Source organism: Cryptomeria japonica, chromosome 5, assembly GCF_030272615.1.
Source record: "Cryptomeria japonica chromosome 5, Sugi_1.0, whole genome shotgun sequence".
NCBI classification, from domain to species: Eukaryota; Viridiplantae; Streptophyta; class Pinopsida; order Cupressales; family Cupressaceae; genus Cryptomeria; species Cryptomeria japonica.
The window spans coordinates 372592554-372613534 of record NC_081409.1 but is presented as its reverse complement, the minus strand read 5'-3'; the positions used below and the strand labels follow the sequence as shown (position 1 = coordinate 372613534).

At 33.1% G+C, this 20981-nt stretch overlaps 1 protein-coding gene across 2 annotated transcripts in view; it reads right to left on the bottom strand.

Annotated features, from left to right (window-relative positions):
- The window catches only part of LOC131034917 (adenylyl-sulfate kinase 3), a 79331-nt gene extending 73861 nt beyond the window's left edge, over positions 1–5470 (bottom strand). For both annotated transcript variants that reach the window (XM_057966530.2, XM_057966538.2), the window contains exon 1: positions 4857–5470. In XM_057966530.2, the coding sequence (XP_057822513.2) occupies positions 4857–5145 (289 nt within the window). In that variant the 5' untranslated portion in view covers positions 5146–5470. The remainder of the gene's footprint in view (positions 1–4856) is intronic.
- Between the last annotated feature and the right edge of the window lie 15511 nt (positions 5471–20981).

The window sequence follows — 20981 nt, the reverse complement described above, 5'->3', positions numbered from 1 at the left end:
TTTCCAAAGAAAAGACTTACTACAAATAGTAATTTCTTCCGAACACCAAATTAGGGCAAACCGAGACACAATGAAACTTACTAAAAATAGACACTGCTGAAAATAGTAAGTTTATTTAAATGCAAAATTAGGCCAATACAGGCTGAAATGAAACTAACTAAAAATAGTAAGTCCTCAAAATTCGCTCAAATTTCATTGGTAGCTTCCTTTAAGGGTTCTCTTTTCAATGCTTCGCTCAAATTTCACAATGCCCTAGGCTACTTGTTAATATGTTTGCCATTGCACCAAAAGCTCGAGCTATCAACGCCCGCTACAAACGTCAGGCTTACCTAGATCCACGGGAGGCGGTTAAGCCATGTCGCGAACCCCAAAGGAGGTGCTGACCACCAAGTCAACAATCTCCCCCTTAGCACCAACTGAGGGTTCCGCACCGACGGAATGAAGGAGACCTACCGGGATTCGAACCCAAGGCTCTGAAACCAATTGTTGGTATGTTTGTTGTTGCACCAAAAGCTCGAGCTATCAACGCCCACTACAAACGTCAGACTTACCCAAAACCACGGGAGGTCATTAAGCCATGTCGCGAACCCCGAAGGAGGTACTGACACTAAGTCAACACTACTAACCTCATTTCTAAGTCGTGAAGGATAAAAACCCCAAAATAGGCAATGCATGCTTCCAAACAGCCAAATTTCACCAAAACACTTGCAGACTTGAGGAGATTGAAGAAATTGCTGCCAGACTACCCAAAAGACCAAGTGGGCAAAAATGTAGGGGGTCCTCATTTGGAATGGGGTGATGTGTGATTAGGTCACAACAGGACATAGGGACGATTTTAGTGGCTATTTTTCACCAACTAGTTAATTTTATCAAATTTCCCCCCAAAAAAGATTGCAATTTGAAATCACTTAAAAATAACAATTCACCTTAATTTCTATAAAACACTATTTTTTCTTTGATAATTTGCACATTTTTTTTTCTAAAATATAAAATCTTACAAAAAAAGAAGAATATTTTTAGATTGAAAATAATTTAATCATTTAATATTGAAAAAAAATCATTGGATTTTCAAAATTCTAGAAATCTTCTTTAAATTACCCTAGCACAATATAAGAAATAGAATATGTAAGGCCCCATCAACATTTTCTTTTACCTTGTCCTCATCCTATAGTATTGCTTGGGTCAAAGCACATTTTTGAATCGGTTGACAAGCGTTTCAAGGACAGCTTGTGTCTAATGTTTGAGCATGCCATGTTTGGGATTATATGCTTAATGTTGGTTCGTGACATAGTTGCCAAGAGATTGAAACCGGTACAAGTACAAGAGACAAGCACCAACACCAATACGTTATTTTTTAGAAAAGGTAGGAGACAGGTACTTGCATATGCCAAATACTTTTTTAATATATATATATATAATTATTAATCTACTAAAATTAAAAATTAACAAAGTGTAATATAATACGAATTATAAATAATAAATACTAAATATTGAAACTTTGCTGATATTATATGTTGAATATTATTTCACATTAAATTAATTAATATTATGTAATGTACCCATAACCAATTTGTCTCTTTCTAAAATAGTTAAAGTTAAATGTTATAATGTGTTGCAACTTTCAAATAATTATCTTAATGTTCATTTAAAGGATCTACATGTGGGATGAGAACCATTACATTGTAATACGTGTATGTTGTTATTGGAGCTGATTTTGTATCTCATCTTGTCAGTATTTATTATGATGTAACAAGTCCTAATTCTAAGATGTGTACACTTAGTTTGTATTGGAAGTTGAAATGATACTTGTTGCTAATGTCATAATTTGTTTTTGATGCGATGATTAAGCTAGAATATTTAGTATGATGTTGTAGGTTTAACCCTATGGAATTTGGACTTGAGATTGCTCTTGTAAGCTTCTGTTGCATTTGAAGTATAAAGAACATTTTGCTTATGTTTAAGTAATAATTTGGTTAAATATGAATTTATGGTGTCTGTGCATTTCAAACATGTTACATTGAGGCTTAGTAATGTTAAAATCATTGATTCAATTTATTTTAAATCAGCACTTTGAATGTGAACGCTAAAACATGTTTGGTGTTCAACCCTTTTGGCTTGCATTAGCTTGTCATGCACTAACCTTCTACCTTGTGAGCCTTGTCCTTGTTTGGGAGGTTGAATATTTGTGTTAAAGAGTAAAATTTGTTAGTAGGCTTCTAGAGGAGCCTTTCGATGTCTTTGATGTCTTTTTTGGAGTCTCCAAGAACCCCATTGTACATTAGAGGCTTTATGCATATTTTAGAATTGCCTATATTGCACAGGGGTGAGTCTGACTAATGAAAGGGGCAATCTTAAGATAGCTTGGGCAATCCTAGAATTGCCTAGACAATTCTAGACTAAAGGGGCAATCCTATTCAATAGGTGTGATCATGAGAGAAGTGCTTCCCAACCTTTTTCAAAGAAGTTTCATAAATGAAAATTGTTCCCTAGTGTTTGCCTCAAAGGCCTACCAACTTGATTTGATGGTATTTTATGTCCTTTGTCAGCTATGCTTCAATTTGAGGTGTAAGTCCTGCCTCGAGGAATCGGGCAGTCTCTTGAGAGATTAGGTAGAGATAGTGACTCACTGTGCTGTTTGACCTTCCGAGTTTGACATTCCTCGTGGTTAGAATGTCATTTCCATATTGTTTTGGATGTCCAATTGTGTCTTGGTGTGTTTGGATGGATGAAACGATCCTCACTTTTCCTTGGACTAGTAAATGGAGGTCCATCCTCACCTGTTTGTGAAAGCTGTGGTTAGTAGTCTCACAGTTAGAGGTAACCCTACCCTCTTGCATGGTCATTAGAGTGATGTCATCAGCTGATAGAATTAAGTTGAAGCAAGAGCATACCTAGGCATTCCCACTCCTGATTTTCTTTTGCAAGTTTTCTTTTTCCTGCTTTTTGTTGTTCTTTTCTTGGTGGCATCCTTTTCATTTTTGAAACGGAAGATGCATATTCTGGACAAGTTGCTTTTATGTTTGGAGCAACAACTGCATATTCATGGTGTCACAATCTATTATGCACATTCCTGTAATCAGTTGTGACTAGAAAATCGCAATAATTTATTTGGCAGCTAGTGGAAATTTATAAGGCTTGACATGTTATTCCTGGGCAATACTCATCAATGGAGCCTATCTGGCATTAGGCATTGCCATACATTCTTGAGGTAAGAGGACACAGACCTGCTACACCCTAATCTCAATGAGTTAGCCTTCAATCAACTACCCTTCACACAAATATTTCAAAACAGTTTTACAATTTATCCAATCAACAAAAAACATGGCAACTCACCACAATGCTCAGAAATCAAATAAACTCTCCCTAGTGACAGATTATGTAATATTTTTGAGTACAGAGGTTTGACCCCACAAAAAATACCCATATGAGAAAGTTACGTATATCTCCAGCCTTGACTGAGGAACATTGAGGGCGAACAATTTCAAGTCAATTGCAATTATTCTTCATTTCACATCAATTTCTTCATGACTGGAAGTGGCATGGCCCTTTAAACATATATTATAATGCCATCTAACATAAGTGTTGGCAAATCATTTCATTATATTCAATACATTTTCTTCAACCTTGATAGTAATACAGGCCAGACTATGCAATACCTCAAAAGAATTTCACATAAGAAGAATTCTTTGGCATCATAATTGATCTAGGAAAAACATTCAAAGCATCCATGGGAAACCCTTGCTAGACAATATAAACTCAATGTGCCCCCACATATGAGTAGCCTGCATTTTTTGCTTTTTTTTCCTTTTAAGGGTAGGGATCAACCCCCAGCCATATGCATATATAAGCCAATTATGCATGTGCCCATGCAAGAACAGAGGGATTAGCATTAGGTTAATGATTATATCCTATATCTTATTTCAAAGAGTATTTTTTTCTTAGCCAAGGAGAGATCCCTGCCAAACTATATTGCCCCTCCTTGAAGAAAAAATTTCCTTTCTGCTTTTGCTAAGGGGCCTTTTATGATTTGTTTTGAATATGAGTACCTTGCCACTAATAGTATCGAAGGGTAACCACTTGCCCTCAAGTAGAATACTGCATGCAGGGGTGTTGAAAAACTATTTCTGCTTCTGCTTAGGTCCGTTTAATGGTTTGTTTCTAGCATAAGTACCGTGCCACTCATCGTTTTGAATGGAAACCACTTGCTCTCAAGCAGGACACTGCATGCAGGGGGTTTAAAAAAAATAAAATCGAACCTTTTCAAATGAACATACAGTGAAAACTCTTCTTTGCATGAATATTCAATAAGAATCTTTATAAAAAGCCAGCAGCATAGAACTCAAACAGACAGAAGAAATTTGATTTTAGAGGAACTGGTTTGCAAGCTAGCATAAGGCATATCTCCCAAGTTCCCTACATATATTGAGAGGCATTGAACTACCCTATCAAAATTCATCTGGCATAGCTTAGTGACAGAGGTACGAGTATGCCAATCAAGATTAGATTGGAAGAATTTGAATCTATCTATTTGTAGGTAGTCACTGCACTAACAACATTACATGGTTATTGGAAGGAAGGTAAATTTAACGATGAGTTAATTAGATCCACAAGAATCGACGTCAAAACCCATTTGAGTCTCGTACAGGTAAGAGGATTTTGGGTATGTACATTGCATATTAATATGTTCTTACAAGGCCTTGGAGGCATGCAAACCATTTGGAGTCAGGCAATGTGATCACAAATATTGATGTAAAAATTAGTATACAGCTTTCTCTTCAAAATTTCCTAAATTGGATTATGGAAATTCAATGCTCTTAATCACCAAACCATCTTGAAAAATGAAAAATTGGGGGTACCTGGTATGGAAGACTGAGCTGTATTTACATCAACAGCATTTGGATTTAGGGTCAGGGTCTTTTCTTCTCTTCCATCATGACCATCTCCACGCAGTTCAGAAGATCCCTCAACTGTCATTCTATAATGGATATTGAGTTTCGAAAATCTGTTGAAACTAACTCCGTTTTTTCTGCGCCCAACCTTTAATTTTATACAATTTTTGCGGTTAGAGGAAGAAGAACATGGGATGACTCCGCATCCAAATGTAGTTGACCGAACCACCGCTAATTGCGAGTGACATGCAAGCATCTTGATTGTATTGTATCCTATATCAAATCAATTTGGAGCCTCCACGGCTCCAATAGTGAAGATTTGATTCTATACGATCAAGTATTGGAGAGTCCAATTCTGTTACCTAGGCCTGTGCATCTCATCATAGCAATGAAAGTGCGATTCACTGCGCCAAATAGCAAGTGCGAGATTCCATGTTCCGAAATACAATCAACCCAGCCAATTAGAAATTCGTATCCTAAGGAGCATGGCAGTGGATCTCTAAATTAAATTCTAGATCGTGGGACCAAATTCCTTTTAGAGCTCCCGTTCCGCACCCCCATTCGAGGCAACGTCTATCCAGGACGATACACGTAATTTTTTTAAAAATAGCTAGCATGTTAAATTCATTTAATGTGTTCGTTTACTTTTAATTAATTATTTAAGAATTTATTTGTACTTAATGGATATGGATATATTGTTATTTATTTAATTCATTATTGATAGGTATATAAATAAAAAATAAACCCCATACTGTTTTTATTATTATTTTTAGAGTTAGATTCCAATATGGCTAATTTTTAATTGCTGGTGGCAACATCTATCTAGTGTAATGGATGTACTTTTTATATTAAAAAAATTAATATTTTATATTTATTAATATGTTTTTTTATTTTAATTGTTATTTTCTTAGATTGATAGATTTCTATTTGTTAGACATGTGAGTAATTCATTATTTTTATAGAGTATCATAATTTTTTAGATTTGTGGTAACATCTATCCAATATAATGGGTGCATTTTAAAAAAAATAAAAATTAATATGTTAATTTTTTAGTTTGAATTAATTATTATCTTATAAAAGTGTATTTATATAAGATGGATGGAATTTTTCATTTATTAAACATCTTGTCTAAATGATTGACTTGGATATTGACAATATTTAATGGATTAATATATGAAAAAAATTGAGAATAATTTATGTTTGTAAAGTCCTTAAGGTTGTTTTTGGCTAGTCGAGTGAATGTCCTCGCATGAACAATAATTAGCCTAGATTAAATGTGTGACAATTGTGGGTAATGTATTCTAAAATTGAATTCTAAGCTACAAAAATTAAATGCAATGGATGGGGGCACTTAGCTCATTGACCAAAGAATGTATGTATTTGATAAAGATTCTAGACCTTTGTAATAACCTATAATGAAATATTACATGATAGCTAACAATTCAACCCACTTCACAAATTCTCAACACCTTTTGATCACTATGTTTCGAAAAGGGCAAGGTGAGAGCATGTACAATAATTAACATTTGTTACAAATCAAAATTATTGAGATAGATTTTTGTCTCAAGATCATAGGCATTGTAGCAATAAAATATAAACCCTCATGAAGTATGAACAAATTGCACAACCCACACACGATTTATATATTTTATTTCTTATTTAACAAATTATCGTCAAGAGAAACTAATCTAGAATTGCAAATCTTTATTAAAAAACTTTAGAGTAAATAGTAGTGATAAATGGCATTGTCCTAGCTACCAATAATCCCAAAATGGCATTAAAATAACTACCCAAAATCTACAAGAATGGAGCTAAGTTAGCCGTTCAAAATTAGCACATATAGTGTTGTAATAGTCAACAAAAATTTGTAAAGTTTGTAACATGGAAGCTACCTCAAACCTAGAAATATGGTGCCATGAAAGCCACCCAAAACCTTAAAAAATTGACACCATGTGAATTTCACAAACATTAATTTTTGCCTTGAATGAACTATATTCCAAATTTAAAGCCTTTGAAGCTTGAATGTGATTTCTAAGTGGGTTTCCATCTACCGATATAGTTATAGAAATCAAAGGTTCCCCGTCCTCCAATATCTATCATATAGGTTTTTTATCCCCAAAGCCATAGATGAACAAGTGCTTAATCTATTTGAAACAAATTTGATTAATACGAAGAATGCATATTTTGATCATTTCTCTTACGTATTTAGACCTTTGGCACCCGAATTTTCCCTACAAAAAGAATTATATTCAAATTCTCAAAATTCCTTTTCCAATACCACTTAGGAGGATTAAATAAAATATGTGTTCTAAATACAAAGATCCCTACTCTAAGCATTCATTTTATCATAATATATTATTACAAAAAACTCTCATCTAGGAGTCTACTTTCTAAAAACACTTTTAAGTAGTAACTTTATGATGATATAAAAAGTATAACTCACTTAAAGGTTATAAAATTATTTCTCTGTTATTATTTCTTAAATCCCATGAGAAATGGGAAATGGACCATTGAAACATTATGGAAACTTATTGGAAAAGGGGGTCCATGCTAGTTCACCCTCCCTAAAATTGCTTTCTCTCAAACAATTCAAGTTTGGATACTTAAAAATATTTAATCATTCTTATGTAGCACCTTTAGTTGACAAGTCTTTCCATCACCCCAAATACTCAATAATGGTTCAATCCTTCAACTTTCTTTCTTGAGAATCCATGGTAGCTTCTAGTATCAAAATGAGTTTTCCTTTGTCATTAAAAAATGAGATGTCTTTGGAAGGTGAAATTTGTAGTGTCCACCCTTGACTTGACTTGTTTGACTAGAGTTGACTTTTATTTCATGAAAAACCTTGCTTAGACTATATAAGATGTTATGGATTATGATTTGCCCTGTGAATCAGATACTTATTATGATGCTTGACATTATTGGACATATGCTATTTGGACGATTTATATGATGATGACTCTATGATTATTGATCATGTGATTTGATGGATTCTATATGCTTACTATGTGATGGATTATTGATAGATTTGATTGATCATGATTATGAGGTTGATTATAGTTACACTAACCCTATTTCATGATTTCATATGATGAGTTGATATTACGATGTGTTTGACTAGTGTATGACTATCTTCGTGATAGAGATGATTCTACATCACTCATTGCGAGTGGGATGTGTCGTCGCGACTCTCTATCACTTGCCTGTTATGATATGTATGTATATGTTGTATCATTGTTTTGTGGTTGCGGGATTTTGCAGGTACCAGACATCGACTCCACCTAGCTTCACAAGTCAGAGTGTGTCTTTAATTCCAATGGCTTATGTGGTTTAGAGATGACATGAGTTCCCTTCACATACTCTAGGTCTAAGTTGTTCACTGTGAGTCATCAACATCTTGGCATAATATGCCATATTAGTTAGTAAGTTTGGTTTTCTCAATATTGTACATGGTAATCATTGATTTATTCAATTATGTGATTACTTATGCTTGGATTAAATATTTGATCCTTGTTGTGTGATTTTAGAGTTAATAATGTTTATTTTAATATATTTAATTTATTGGCTTTGAGTATTTAATTATTTAATATTTAATGCTTATTGATTTTATGTTATATTTGATATTTACTGTTTAATCTTTGTTGTTGTTTAATATTTATTTGGTGTTTGCGATTTAATCTAAAATGATATTTGAATATTTAATTATATATTTAATTTCCTAAGGTTTAATTGTTTATTTGATAATTAATATTTATTTAGCCCTTTAATTTATTTATGAGCTTTTGGTTGTAATTCCCCATTTGGCTTATTTATATTTGGCTCATGTTTTATTTATTAGTTTGACTTTTATTCTTAAGTGGGGTGTATAAATACTTTAAAAATAAAATAATGATACATTCCCACCTGGTTGTATAAATATATTTTATATTTGGCTTACCTACCCTTTACTCTCATTGGTTGAATTTGAAATGGGAGGTAAAATTATATTATATGGAGGGGTTGGTCAAATATATTCTATAACCGAATAATTTGATTGGTCGATATGGAGGCTAGGGTTTTAGTTATTGTTTGACTTTTATTTTCATTCTCGTGAGGATTTTCGGGTTAGCTTTTTTGTGAAATTTTCTCTCTGCAAGTTTCTAGCTCTTGGTTTTGGCTTTGCATTTGGATTTTGTTGGAGCTTGGTTGATTGGCTTTTGGAATGGATTTAGGGAGCTCTTCTTCAGCTTTCGTCCATAACACAGGTTGGAGATTGGAGTTCTATTCTTTTATATTTTGGGTTTCCTGCATTTTGTTTTCTCTATGTCTGTACATTGTCTTCATGGAGACGGGTTTGAATTAAATTTATATTCTATAGCTTTTATAGTTTCAAAAAATATATTGCGGAGAAAACTATACCTTATATAGATTTTATTATAGTTTTTGGTTAAATATTTTAAGCCTTTTTGTCTGTAAATGTCGTTCACAGCTCTGCAATTTTCCCCTCTTTGTGAAGTTATTATGTTTGGGTGGTGTTTGAGAGTCTCCTTTGGAATGTGAGAGTGTTGGAGTTGGTTAATTTCATTTACTTTGAGTTTGTTGAGCTTTCTGAAGTTTTTTTTGTGGTAGTGCAATGAATGTGCATTTCATGATATCTTTCTTTATGATTGGAGTTTTTGCTTAATGTTTATATCAAATTATTTGCCTTGTCTGGGCGTCTCTTTTGAGCCCTTATCTGGGTCTTTTCTTTCAGTCTTAGATTTTTAAACTTAGCCACAAATTTGTTGTTTTCTGTGTCTGGTTTTGGGTAGAAGCGCTAAAAGAATGAATGTGCTAATCCCCATTGTATATGTGTTATCTATTATTACATATGTGTTGTCTTTTTTGGTGGAAGCGTTGCACTGTCATACAAAAGTGTTGTTTAATAGTAAGAGCACTGCCAAAATATGTGTATGCATTGAATAGAGGTGTAAAAGTGATGTATTAATTTGTATATGCATTGTTAGGTTCAGTGAATGTGCTACAAAAAATGATGTATGCATTGCACTGTGTATTAAATGTGATGAACTGCCCGTTTATTATGCTTTGCTCATTTTTATCAGTTTGTGATGAACTTTTCGAATGTGTTTTTGTACCAGAGGCTTGTGTTGAGGATCTCAAACATTTTCTAGTTTGATGTACTCTTGGATTTGATGTTTCATTATGGTTTTGTGCTTCGACGAGTTGATAAGCCTTGTCGTAGCAATTTTGTGCTTTTTCACCTTGTTGACATGTTGTGATCATGGACTTATGCTTATGATGCCCCAGCAAGTTGATGAGCCTTTTTGTAGAAGTTTACTTTGTGCTTATGATAGATTTTGATTTCCCTTGAGATGATTTTGATTCACTTTTGGTATTGAGGCTCTTGATTATTATATTGATGGCTTTGGTTGTATGTATGTTGCTTATGAACTTCTTTGGATGTTGTTGAGCCTCCTTGTTTTTTTGTTTTTTTTGGAACATGTTAGGGGGGAGTTGGCTTTCATGTGGTGACTGGGATAATGAGAGATGGACGATGAGTTGATAAGCCTCTTGTCTAGATTGCTAGGGCACCTTGTTGTAATCAAGGGATAACATTAATAATGAATTAGTTTGGTTGGGTAATTAGGATTCATTTAATCAAGATAATTAATAATTGGGCCCCATGTCTTGATCCTAGGGAGGATGTTTTAGGATAAGCCTTGGGAAGACCACTGCGGTGGTAAGTCAAATCTCCCTTGATTTTCTCATGGGTAGAAATGGCTCTACATGCCTATCGAGGTTATGTTATGCCTTGAAGAGTTGTGTTGGCAATGTTATGAGGAGGATAGCATGTGATGACACTCCACTCCTACATGTCTCCTTGTTTGATTTGCATTTATGCCTCATTAATTGCATTTAATCTTATTGAGTTGTACGCCTCTGGGAGTTTATTCTTGTTGTGTTGGATTGGTTCTTGGATGAGGGTCCTTGTGTGGTTAGTCTCTTTGTTTATAGGTGTCAGTTTAGGTTTAGAGTGTGTGTTGGGACCTTGTGTCATCTCCTAGCATGGGGGGTGGTTCCTTTGGTTCCACATGGTCAGGTGGTTGGTGCTTTTCAGCCATTGGGATGTTCTCTTGGATTTCTTCTTGCGTGGATGTGGATTCTCCTTCTTGATGGATTATGGATGTACCATGTAGTAGATTTACGTATTATCTTGGATGCATGTATGTAGTATCTTGTATGTAGTAGATGAAATCATGTATTGGAAGGAGCTATGCTCATGATGTATTATTATGTAATCGTAATTGTAAGTAGTTCATAGATGGTAGTTAGGATATGACATGAATGCTAAATATAACAATGAGATGTATGGTTATATTCTTGTTAAGTGAATGAAATGATTTCATGTACCTAAACTTGGTAATGGAGTTGTAATTGAAATAGATGTGATTTATAGTATGGTTTATTTGTATTGTTTGAAAAGGAATTTTATGGTTATCCATTAGGATGTGATCTAATATGTGCAAGAACCTTAGGAAATGGACTAACCTTAATGTAAGAATTGAGGACGTTGGACAATATAGATAAGGTTTAGATAATGATGTATTAATGTGTACACATTGGAAATTGGGAAAAGTATGCATATCATGTAAAGGGGTTCTTAAGAAGAAAACATTAGGATTATTGCATTATGCATTTGGGGTTAATGTTAAATAAAATGATCATGTTAGGAAAATGGATGCATGCGTAGGCTAGGTAATTGATAGAATGGATAATTAACATTAAGAAAATAATCTAACTCACATTAGTTGATATGGAATAAGTCTTTGACTCTCGTAAGTGAATAATTGTGGATGTATCTTATTGTGTCATGTAGTTGAATTAGAAAAGGAAACTATTGTTATTGGATTCATAGATTTTCTTTTGGTTCTATGTGTAAGCTATGATGTTAAGAAGGAATTATAAATGTGAATAGATCATGTTGCTAATAGGTAAACCATGATAGAGGAAACATATATGTCCATGTGAGAATTTGAATGTAAAAGAAAATTAGAAATAATAGGTATTGAGGCTTTAGAGTGAAGCTAATAGGAAATGGTTTGATTTGCATAGTATGGAATGTATATCATGCTAGACAGGTAGCAAATGACTTGTATATGATGTATGACATGTACTTATATTGAAAGAAATGGATCTATGTTGTTAGATGTTTTGTAAATTAATAAATGAATCAATGATTGAAGGAATTATTGCGATGTTGTACATATTCATGCTTAAGTAAGGAAATAAGGAAATATGCTTCTTATGTTGGTTAGAAAATGAGTTATAGTTTATATCTTATAAGTAGTTAATCATGAAAGATGGAATGAGATTATGTAGTTTAGGAAATTTGGTTATGGGGTTTAGGAACTTTTGGATTTGGCTGGTAAATGGACTAGAGCATTGGTTGGGTTGCAATGAAAGAATAGCATATCATTTTGGCACAAAAGTTAGTGAGATGCATATCATGGAAGTTAGGTAAAAGTGTTTTTCGCGTTGGTAATGAAAATCTTGTGTGTGTAATGATTATGAGTAGTTGTGTAGCTTATGATTGGTAGTAAGTAGTGACGTTGAGATACCCTAGGGAGATGTTAGTAATGCTATGTTTACTTCCGCTTGCATAATTAGTTTCTGAATGTATGTGATATGTATTTATGTTCATAGAGATTAAATGCTAGTGAATGTACATCACTAATGATGTTATGTGTTGCATTAAATGTTATTTAAATTATTATTTTTATCTCCATTAGCGTGTTAGTTGCTTATTTCCTCTAGGGTATTTTGGCGGGCATTACAAAATTGTTATCCCAATTCCTTTTTTAGGTAAGAAACATGTGGAATATATTGTGAAATTCTCTATTTTCTGGTAGTTCTAGCTCATAAGTTGCTTCTCCCACCTTCATTATGATCTTATAACGATCATGGAATCTTAGCTTCATCTTTTTTGTTCCTTTCATTTTGAATGAAGTTTGTTTGTAAAGTTGTATCCTCAAGTAGATTGTATTCTCAACTTCAAATGCTTGTTTTGTGTATCATTGGTCTAAATAAATATTTTCTTGATTATGGGTATGTTGATGATTCTTAAGAGTGCAATATTTCTTGACTTTGCCTAACCATATTTATAGCTTTGAGCACTACATTTTTCTTAATTGTTAGATCCATAAATGTTATAGAAACATGTATGTGTGTGTATGTGTATGTGTATACATATACATATACATACATACATACATACATACATACATACATATATATATATATACATATATACATATATATATACATATATACATATATATATACATATATACATATATATATACATATATACATATATATATACATATATACATATATATATACATATATACATATACATTTGCCTAGTCATATTTGTAGCTCTAAGTACTATGTTTCTCATAATTGTCAGGTACAAAAAAGTTATAGAAACATACATGCATATGTATATGTATTGCATAAGCATAGATACATAATGCATACATATACATAATATATGTGTGTGTGTATGTATGCATTTGTATGCATACATATGTATACATGTATGTATACAAATATGTATATGTATATATACATACATACATATATGTATGTACACACACACACACACAAAGAGACATACATACATACTTACATACATATGCATATATATTTGTGTGTGTGTATATGTACATATATGTGTGTGTGTACATATATACACACATATATATGTACATATATACACACATATATATGTACATATATACACACATATATATGTACATATATACATGGTGCGTGTGTGTACACACACACACACACACACATATATATATATGTACATATATACATGTATATATATGTACATATATATACATGTATATATGTACATATATATATGTGTGTGTGTGTGTGTGTGTGTGTGTGTGTGTGTGTGTGTGCACATATATATGTACATATATACATATGTATATATGTACATATATACACACACACACATATATATACACATATATTTATGTACATATACACACACACACACACATATATATATATATATGTACATATATACATACATATGTACATTATGTGTGTGTGTATGTACATATATACATATATACCTATATGTATATGTATGTACACATATATATATGTACATATATACATATGTATATACATATATGTACATATAAACATATGTATATGTACATATATATATATATATATGTACATATACATATGTATATATAAATATTACATATATATATGTATGTATATATGTATATATGTGTATGTATGTATGTATATATATACATATGTGTATATGTATATATATGTGTTTATGTATATATGTATGTATGTATATATTTATTTATGTATATTTGTATGTGCATGTGTGTGTGTGTGTTCATATTGTAGTGTTGTAAATTGTACACTCTTAATTGGGTGGTACAATTCTACACTTAGGTTAGCACCCGCCTTAATGTATTGCATTTTGCATTTTAAAAATTCTCTTTAAGCATTTAATTAATTAATTGAATTAAATCTAAAGTCCTCTTTTATCACTTCACTTATCATAAAATTGGTCCCTTAACTCTAAGTGTGCCCCTTTTTACTTATCATTTTAATCAATTAATTCATTAAAGCCCTAATTAGGTCCTATTTCGATCTTCAAGGCCCGATTTCACACATATAAACATCTTAAATCGTATATACACATGTGTGTGTGTGTATATATATATACATATATGTATATGTATATATATGTGTGTATGTATATATGTATGTATGTATATATTTATTTATGTATGTGTGTGTGTGTGTGTGTCCATATTGTAGTGTTGTAAATTATACACTCTTAATTGGGTGGTACAATTCTACACTTAGGTTAGCACCCGCCTTAATGTATTGCATTTTACATTTTAAAAAATTCCCTTTAAGTATTTAATTAATTAATTTAATTAAATCTAAAGTCCTCTTTTATCACTTCACTTATCATAAAATTGGTCCCTTAACTCTAAGTGTGCCCCTTTTTACTTATCCTTTTAATCAATTAATTCATTAAAGCCCTAGTTAGGTCCTATTTCGATCTTCAAGGCCCGATTTCACACATCTAAACATCTTAAATCGTATATACATGTGTGTGTGTGTGTGTGTCCATATTGTAGTGTTGTAAATCATACACTCTTAATTGGGTGGTACAATTCTACACTTAGGTTAGCACTCGCTTTAATGTATTGCATTTTTCATTTTAAAAATTACCTTTAAGCATTTCATTAATTAATTTAATTAAATCTAAAGTCCTCTTTTATCACTCCACTTATCATAAAATTGGGCCCTTAACTCTAAGTGTGCCCCTTTTTACTTATCCTTTTAATCAATTAATTCATTAAAGCCCTAATTAGGTCCTATTTCGATCTTCAAGGCCCGATTTCACAAATCTAAACATCTTAAATCATCCCACCCACTGTAGGATCACCTTATAATCATGATACCTTGCATCCTTAGAAATTTAGAAAAATGTTGATAGGACCGGTTTGAATCACATTGGTCCTAACTTTTTCTCCCCAAATTTTGAGATCATGTTTTGGCGGTATTATAATGTTTAAATCTAGATTTTTGCGAAAATGTATCAATTCTAGGTCAGCCTTAGATAAAAAACAAAGTTAGGGTTTCATATATAAAGCCTTTCCTTTCCTCATTTGAAGGATCCATTCTCTAGCAATTGAAGGAGCCTCTTATGAAGTGAAAGTACAAGTTATGTGAAGTCTTCAATCAACAAATCAAGCATTCATCAAGTCTACATCAACCATTTTCATCGTCAATTGAAGCTTTGAAGATATTGAAGAATAATAGGAGATCACCAACTATTGATTGGCTTGTACCTCTCCCTTAGGGTTTGGTATGGTTTCATGTTATTTTCATGTCTTCATATGAGTTTCACAACACTTATTTTTTCAGATCTACATTATTGTTTTAGATCCATTATTGCATTTGTGATTTGAAGCATTCTTATTTTCAAGGGTTTATATTCAAAAGCATAGGGTAGAACTCTAATTATTGCATTTTTAGCATACTTAGGATCTTATACACACATAAGGTTCTAGAACACACACATTTCAATACATTATTGGCTATTTGTGGAGATGGAAATCACCAAAACAAGGGGTTTGACTAAGGCAAAACCCTATATAGCCACCCAAACATCATTTTTCAAGTTTTAGGTGTAGGTACAAGAATCCGACAGATGCACGATCTTTAAGAAAGCCAAATTTTGTAGACATGAGTTTGGATCCAAAAGGAGGTCCCAGATTCCTAGGACCAGACCGCCCAACACCCTAGTCCTCTGCATTTTGGTGATTTATGTGGCAATTCATTATCTCAGGACTTTAGTGTGCAGATTCCAGAAGGTTAGCTCAGTGTAGTGATAGAGACCAAAGCGATCAATGCCCCGGTCTGGCTCAATTAAGCTCAATTTATGGTGATAGGTGCACATCTGAGTTTCATTTCCAGTTATGTACTTTGTGCCTCATTTTCAGATCTGCATTTTCCTGTATTTCAATATATATTTATATTTTTAGTCCTCTTTAGCTTAGTTTGTCTCACTATCACATTTTGCACATCTCCTCTTCATAGCAGCAAAGGAATATAAACCCTAAAAATATTACTTTGCTCTCTTTCATAAGAGGAAGTCAAAGTGAATTATCTCCTTAGGAGCTTTCATATTCCAACGTGTGAATGAGAGTGGGATTAGGTTTAGTTCACTTAATTCCATTTTCATCCTAGATATTTTGGTGAACTTGATGTAAATCCAACTTTCATAGATATGGATTTCTTGATTAAAACTAGTTATTTCATGTTTCTTTTCATTCAAAAACATAAAAATCCCAAAATATTGTTGTATGCATTGTGTGTTCTAGGTTTTGTATGCATTTTTTCATTTCAAATATGTCGGATATTTATTTGTAAGATTTTCATTCTTATGATGATGCATTTGCTTATGATGATTATGTGTCTATTCAGGAAGAACTTGATGAGGCTCTCGATGAGTTTCTTTACCCAAAATCTTCTAAATCATCATTTTACCAAAAACTAATAAACCTTGTTACTATGCATGATTCTTCCCATGAAGTCATTCCTACCAAGTCATCCTCCAAATCTAGTAACATGGTTGTTTATAACAATCCTCTTTATGATTAATTGTGTCCTTTTGAATCTAAACACAAACCATTTAGTAAACATGACCATGCTATATTGGATGATGCTCTTAATGATTTCATAATTATCACAACTTCTTCAAACAATTATCACACACCTAAGAGGTTAATTAACATGATAAATGTGAATGAACATAACTTTCAAAAGCCTCTCTTTGTGGTTCAAGGTGGTTATAGTAATGATGCATTTTGTACTCCCAACAAACCTATTATTATAGCGCAAGGAAAATATCCCACTAAGAGTCCTTATGAGTATGCTAAACAAATTACCAGAGAGAGTTATAATTCGGTTTCTCATACATAGAGGACAAGAAACAATAGGCAACCTAATCCTCCTCCACTTGTTCCCTCTTCACTTCCTAATTCTCAACCTATTCTTCCACCAGAACCTCGTATCTCATAAACTCTTGGTAAGGATTATGATCCCATTGAGCAACTTAAAGCTACTCCCACCAAGATATCTCTTTGGGATCTAATTCCAAGTTCATCCATGCATCATGGAATGTTACAATATGCTTTAAAGACCTTAGATGTATTACCCATAGTGACACTTAATAATATGGCTTCTTTGATTGACTCCATGATGACACCTAAAGCTCAAATTACATTCACACAAGATGAACTACCCTCGCATGAGGTTCAACACTAATATGAGTCTCTTATGATTGTTTTCCTTATTAATGGTAATGCTATAAGATGAACCCTTGTGGATAATGGCTTTGGCCTTAATGTTTGTATCATTAACCTATCATGTAAGATTAAGCACCTAGATACTTCACTCATTAAACCAGATTCTATTACTATCTATGGCTTTGATAATGTGGCTAGGTCTTTGCTGGGTATTATAACCTTACATGTTAAGGTAGGACCTATTATTTTACCCACACCTATTCATGTCATGCTCGATAATTTTGACTTATAATATATTATTAGGGCAACCATGGATTAATTGTACATGCAAGTTGTTCCTTCTACTTTGCATAGGCAAGTTAAGTTTATTTACAACAATAATATGTATACTTTGTTTGACGATACAAATTTACAAGATCGTTTGCAAACATCCTCTTCCAAATCTTCTTCAACTGATTCTTCCTCAACTACCTCTGATGCTTCTTCAAACATACCTTCTTCCTCAAGTACTCCTATTTCTTCTAGTGATTCCAATACTCCTTAAAAGGATTCTTCTCAATCTAAATTTTCTCCCAAAGAGACCTTTTCTCCTAAAGAGGTACTCTTAGGTAATGATTGGGGGTCTTTAGACTTTACCCCCACTTTTGTAGGAGAATACAAGGTCCCTTTCAAGAGAACTTAATATTGAAAAGGAGAAATATATGGATGAATCTAAAAAGCAACCCACTTTTTCTAAACAATTAAGTAACAACTTCATGGTTGCTTCAAAAACTACACCTCCATTTTCTTCTACTTCAGCTGATTATGACATTCAGACATGTGAGGCTTCGCCTTCCCTTACAAAAATGACTACCCTTTATGGTCCTGGTTTCCACATCCTAGCTAAGAGTGGATATAATGGCAATGGTTGTGGTGCTCAAGAACAAGGGATAAAGGTTCCTTTAGAAAACAATGTCTGTGAAGAATCTTTTGGACTTGGATATAATCCCTTAAAGCCCATCAAAGACTCTAAGAGACCGTTCCTTAGTGTCAATGTCATTTTCTCTTCTCCTAATTATCTTTCATTAAAACATCTCGAATACATTGATTCTAATTGTCAGTCACCTTCCTTGGATGTCTTCTCTACTGATGATTCATTGGCCGAGTTCTTAGGAGTCTATGATAGTCTTCCTCGATATCACCATAATCGTGGATTTCCCTATTGTTTGAATGTGGAAGCATACTTTGGGAAAGATGTTGAATTAACTAAAGATAACGGTGAGACAATTAAGGAACTCCCTCAACCAATGGATGTTCCCCAATAAAGTAACCTTCTTATAAGCGATATCATTGATGTTACAATGGATCCTTGTAATGAAGAGAAGATCATAAAGATTGGTAAATGTTTAACTAATGAAGAACAAAAAGAATACTCCAAATTACTACATGAATTTCCTGAGATCTTTGCTTGGATCTATTTTGACATGCCTAGCATTAATCCTAAAATTTTCACTCATAACATTATTCTAACTCCTGATGCTAAACCTGTGAAGCAGAAAATTAGGAAGATGAATCCCAAAATAGCCTTGCTTATCAAAGCTAAAATTGAAAAGCTCTTAGATGCAAGATTTATTTGCCCAATTGATTATTCCCCTTGGATGTCAAACATTGTCACTATTGTCAAACTTTATAATAAAATCAAGATGTGCACTGGCTTTCAAGATCTCAATAAGGCTTCTTTGAAAGATGTTTTTTAGCTTCCAAACATTGATATGACAGTGGATTCTACTGTTGGTCATGTTTTGTTATCCTTTATGGATGATTTCTTGGGATACAATCAAAATTTCATTAATCCTCAAGATCAATTCAAAACTGCTTTCACTGCTCCTTGGGGAACATTTTGTTGGGTTATGATGCCTTTTGGGTTGAAGAACATAGGTGCTACCTATCAACATGCTATGACTCTCATCTTTCATTATTATATAAATACAACCTTAGAAGATTACATTGATGAGATCTTAGCTAGGTCTATACTTCATCAAGACCATGTTAAGATCCTTTGCCAAGTCTTTGAAAGAATTCATAAATACAACATGTGCTTGAACCCCCAAAAATGTGTTTTTGGTGTGGATAGTGGAAAAATATTAGGGTTCATAGTCTCGCATTGCGATATTGAGGTGGATACAAAGAAAAGAGATGTGATAGTTAATATGCCACCCCATAGAAACTGTTGGCAAGAGACACTATACCGGTGAAGATTCATGCATGGAGATTGATTAGGGGTTGTTATTGATGGAAAATCTGTCAATAAATCCTATCCAGTGTATATAGATTTGACTAACTAGAAGTCATAAGGCATAAGTCTGGAAGGTGGAACACAATAACCGGTAGAGCATGAGATCATTGTGCATATCTTGATATTGGTGATGTAATTTTGGTTATGGTGATTAAGGCAGATGATTCAAAGTTCAAGGCAGATTATTTCATGATTCCAATATCCGGTGTTGAATCATGAGCAAGACCAAAGGTCCGATATCCTATAATTAAGTTAGAATAAAGCTATTTTGGTGTAATGTGTGTTGTGGATTTGTTGGGATGATTTTGGTGATCAGTTTCGTGCTCAAGGTGATTGGACTGACTTATGGGAAGCTTATTATCTTTGTGTTTTGGTCTGCATATGGATTTGAGGTTGAATTGAGTCGACTTGATGATACATGTTTCATGTTGCATGTTATGCGGTTTTTGGAAGCCAACTTGGTTAATGATTCTTTTTGTTGGTGCAGATATATAAGATCAATTTGGTTGATCATTTTGATGTGTGATGAGTGAGGAAAGTCTGTAAGAGATAATTTGCATAGTTTGGTGAATGTGATTGAAGGTTTTGGTGCTCTAGTGTATGTCAATGGAGGAAAATAGAGCAGAAAGTTAGATTAGTTGCAGAAGATAATAAGAGCCTAACCAGAACTATATTTTGGTATATGTAGATGTTATACTTCAATTCATTCACTATTTTAATCAATTGTAATAGCTTGTAAGGCAGTGAGCCTTCCTCCGGGTTGTAGCCCTTTTGTAATTGAGTAGTGAGCCCTAGGAAGTGTGTCTGAATGCATATGCATTCTCCTCATGTAATATCATCATACTTTTGGCCATAGTATAATAATATTATGGGTTCAAATCCCACAGTGGTTTTTCCCTTTCTAGGTTTCCACGTAAAAATCTTGGTGTTATGGTTGTGTGGTTAATTGCTTTA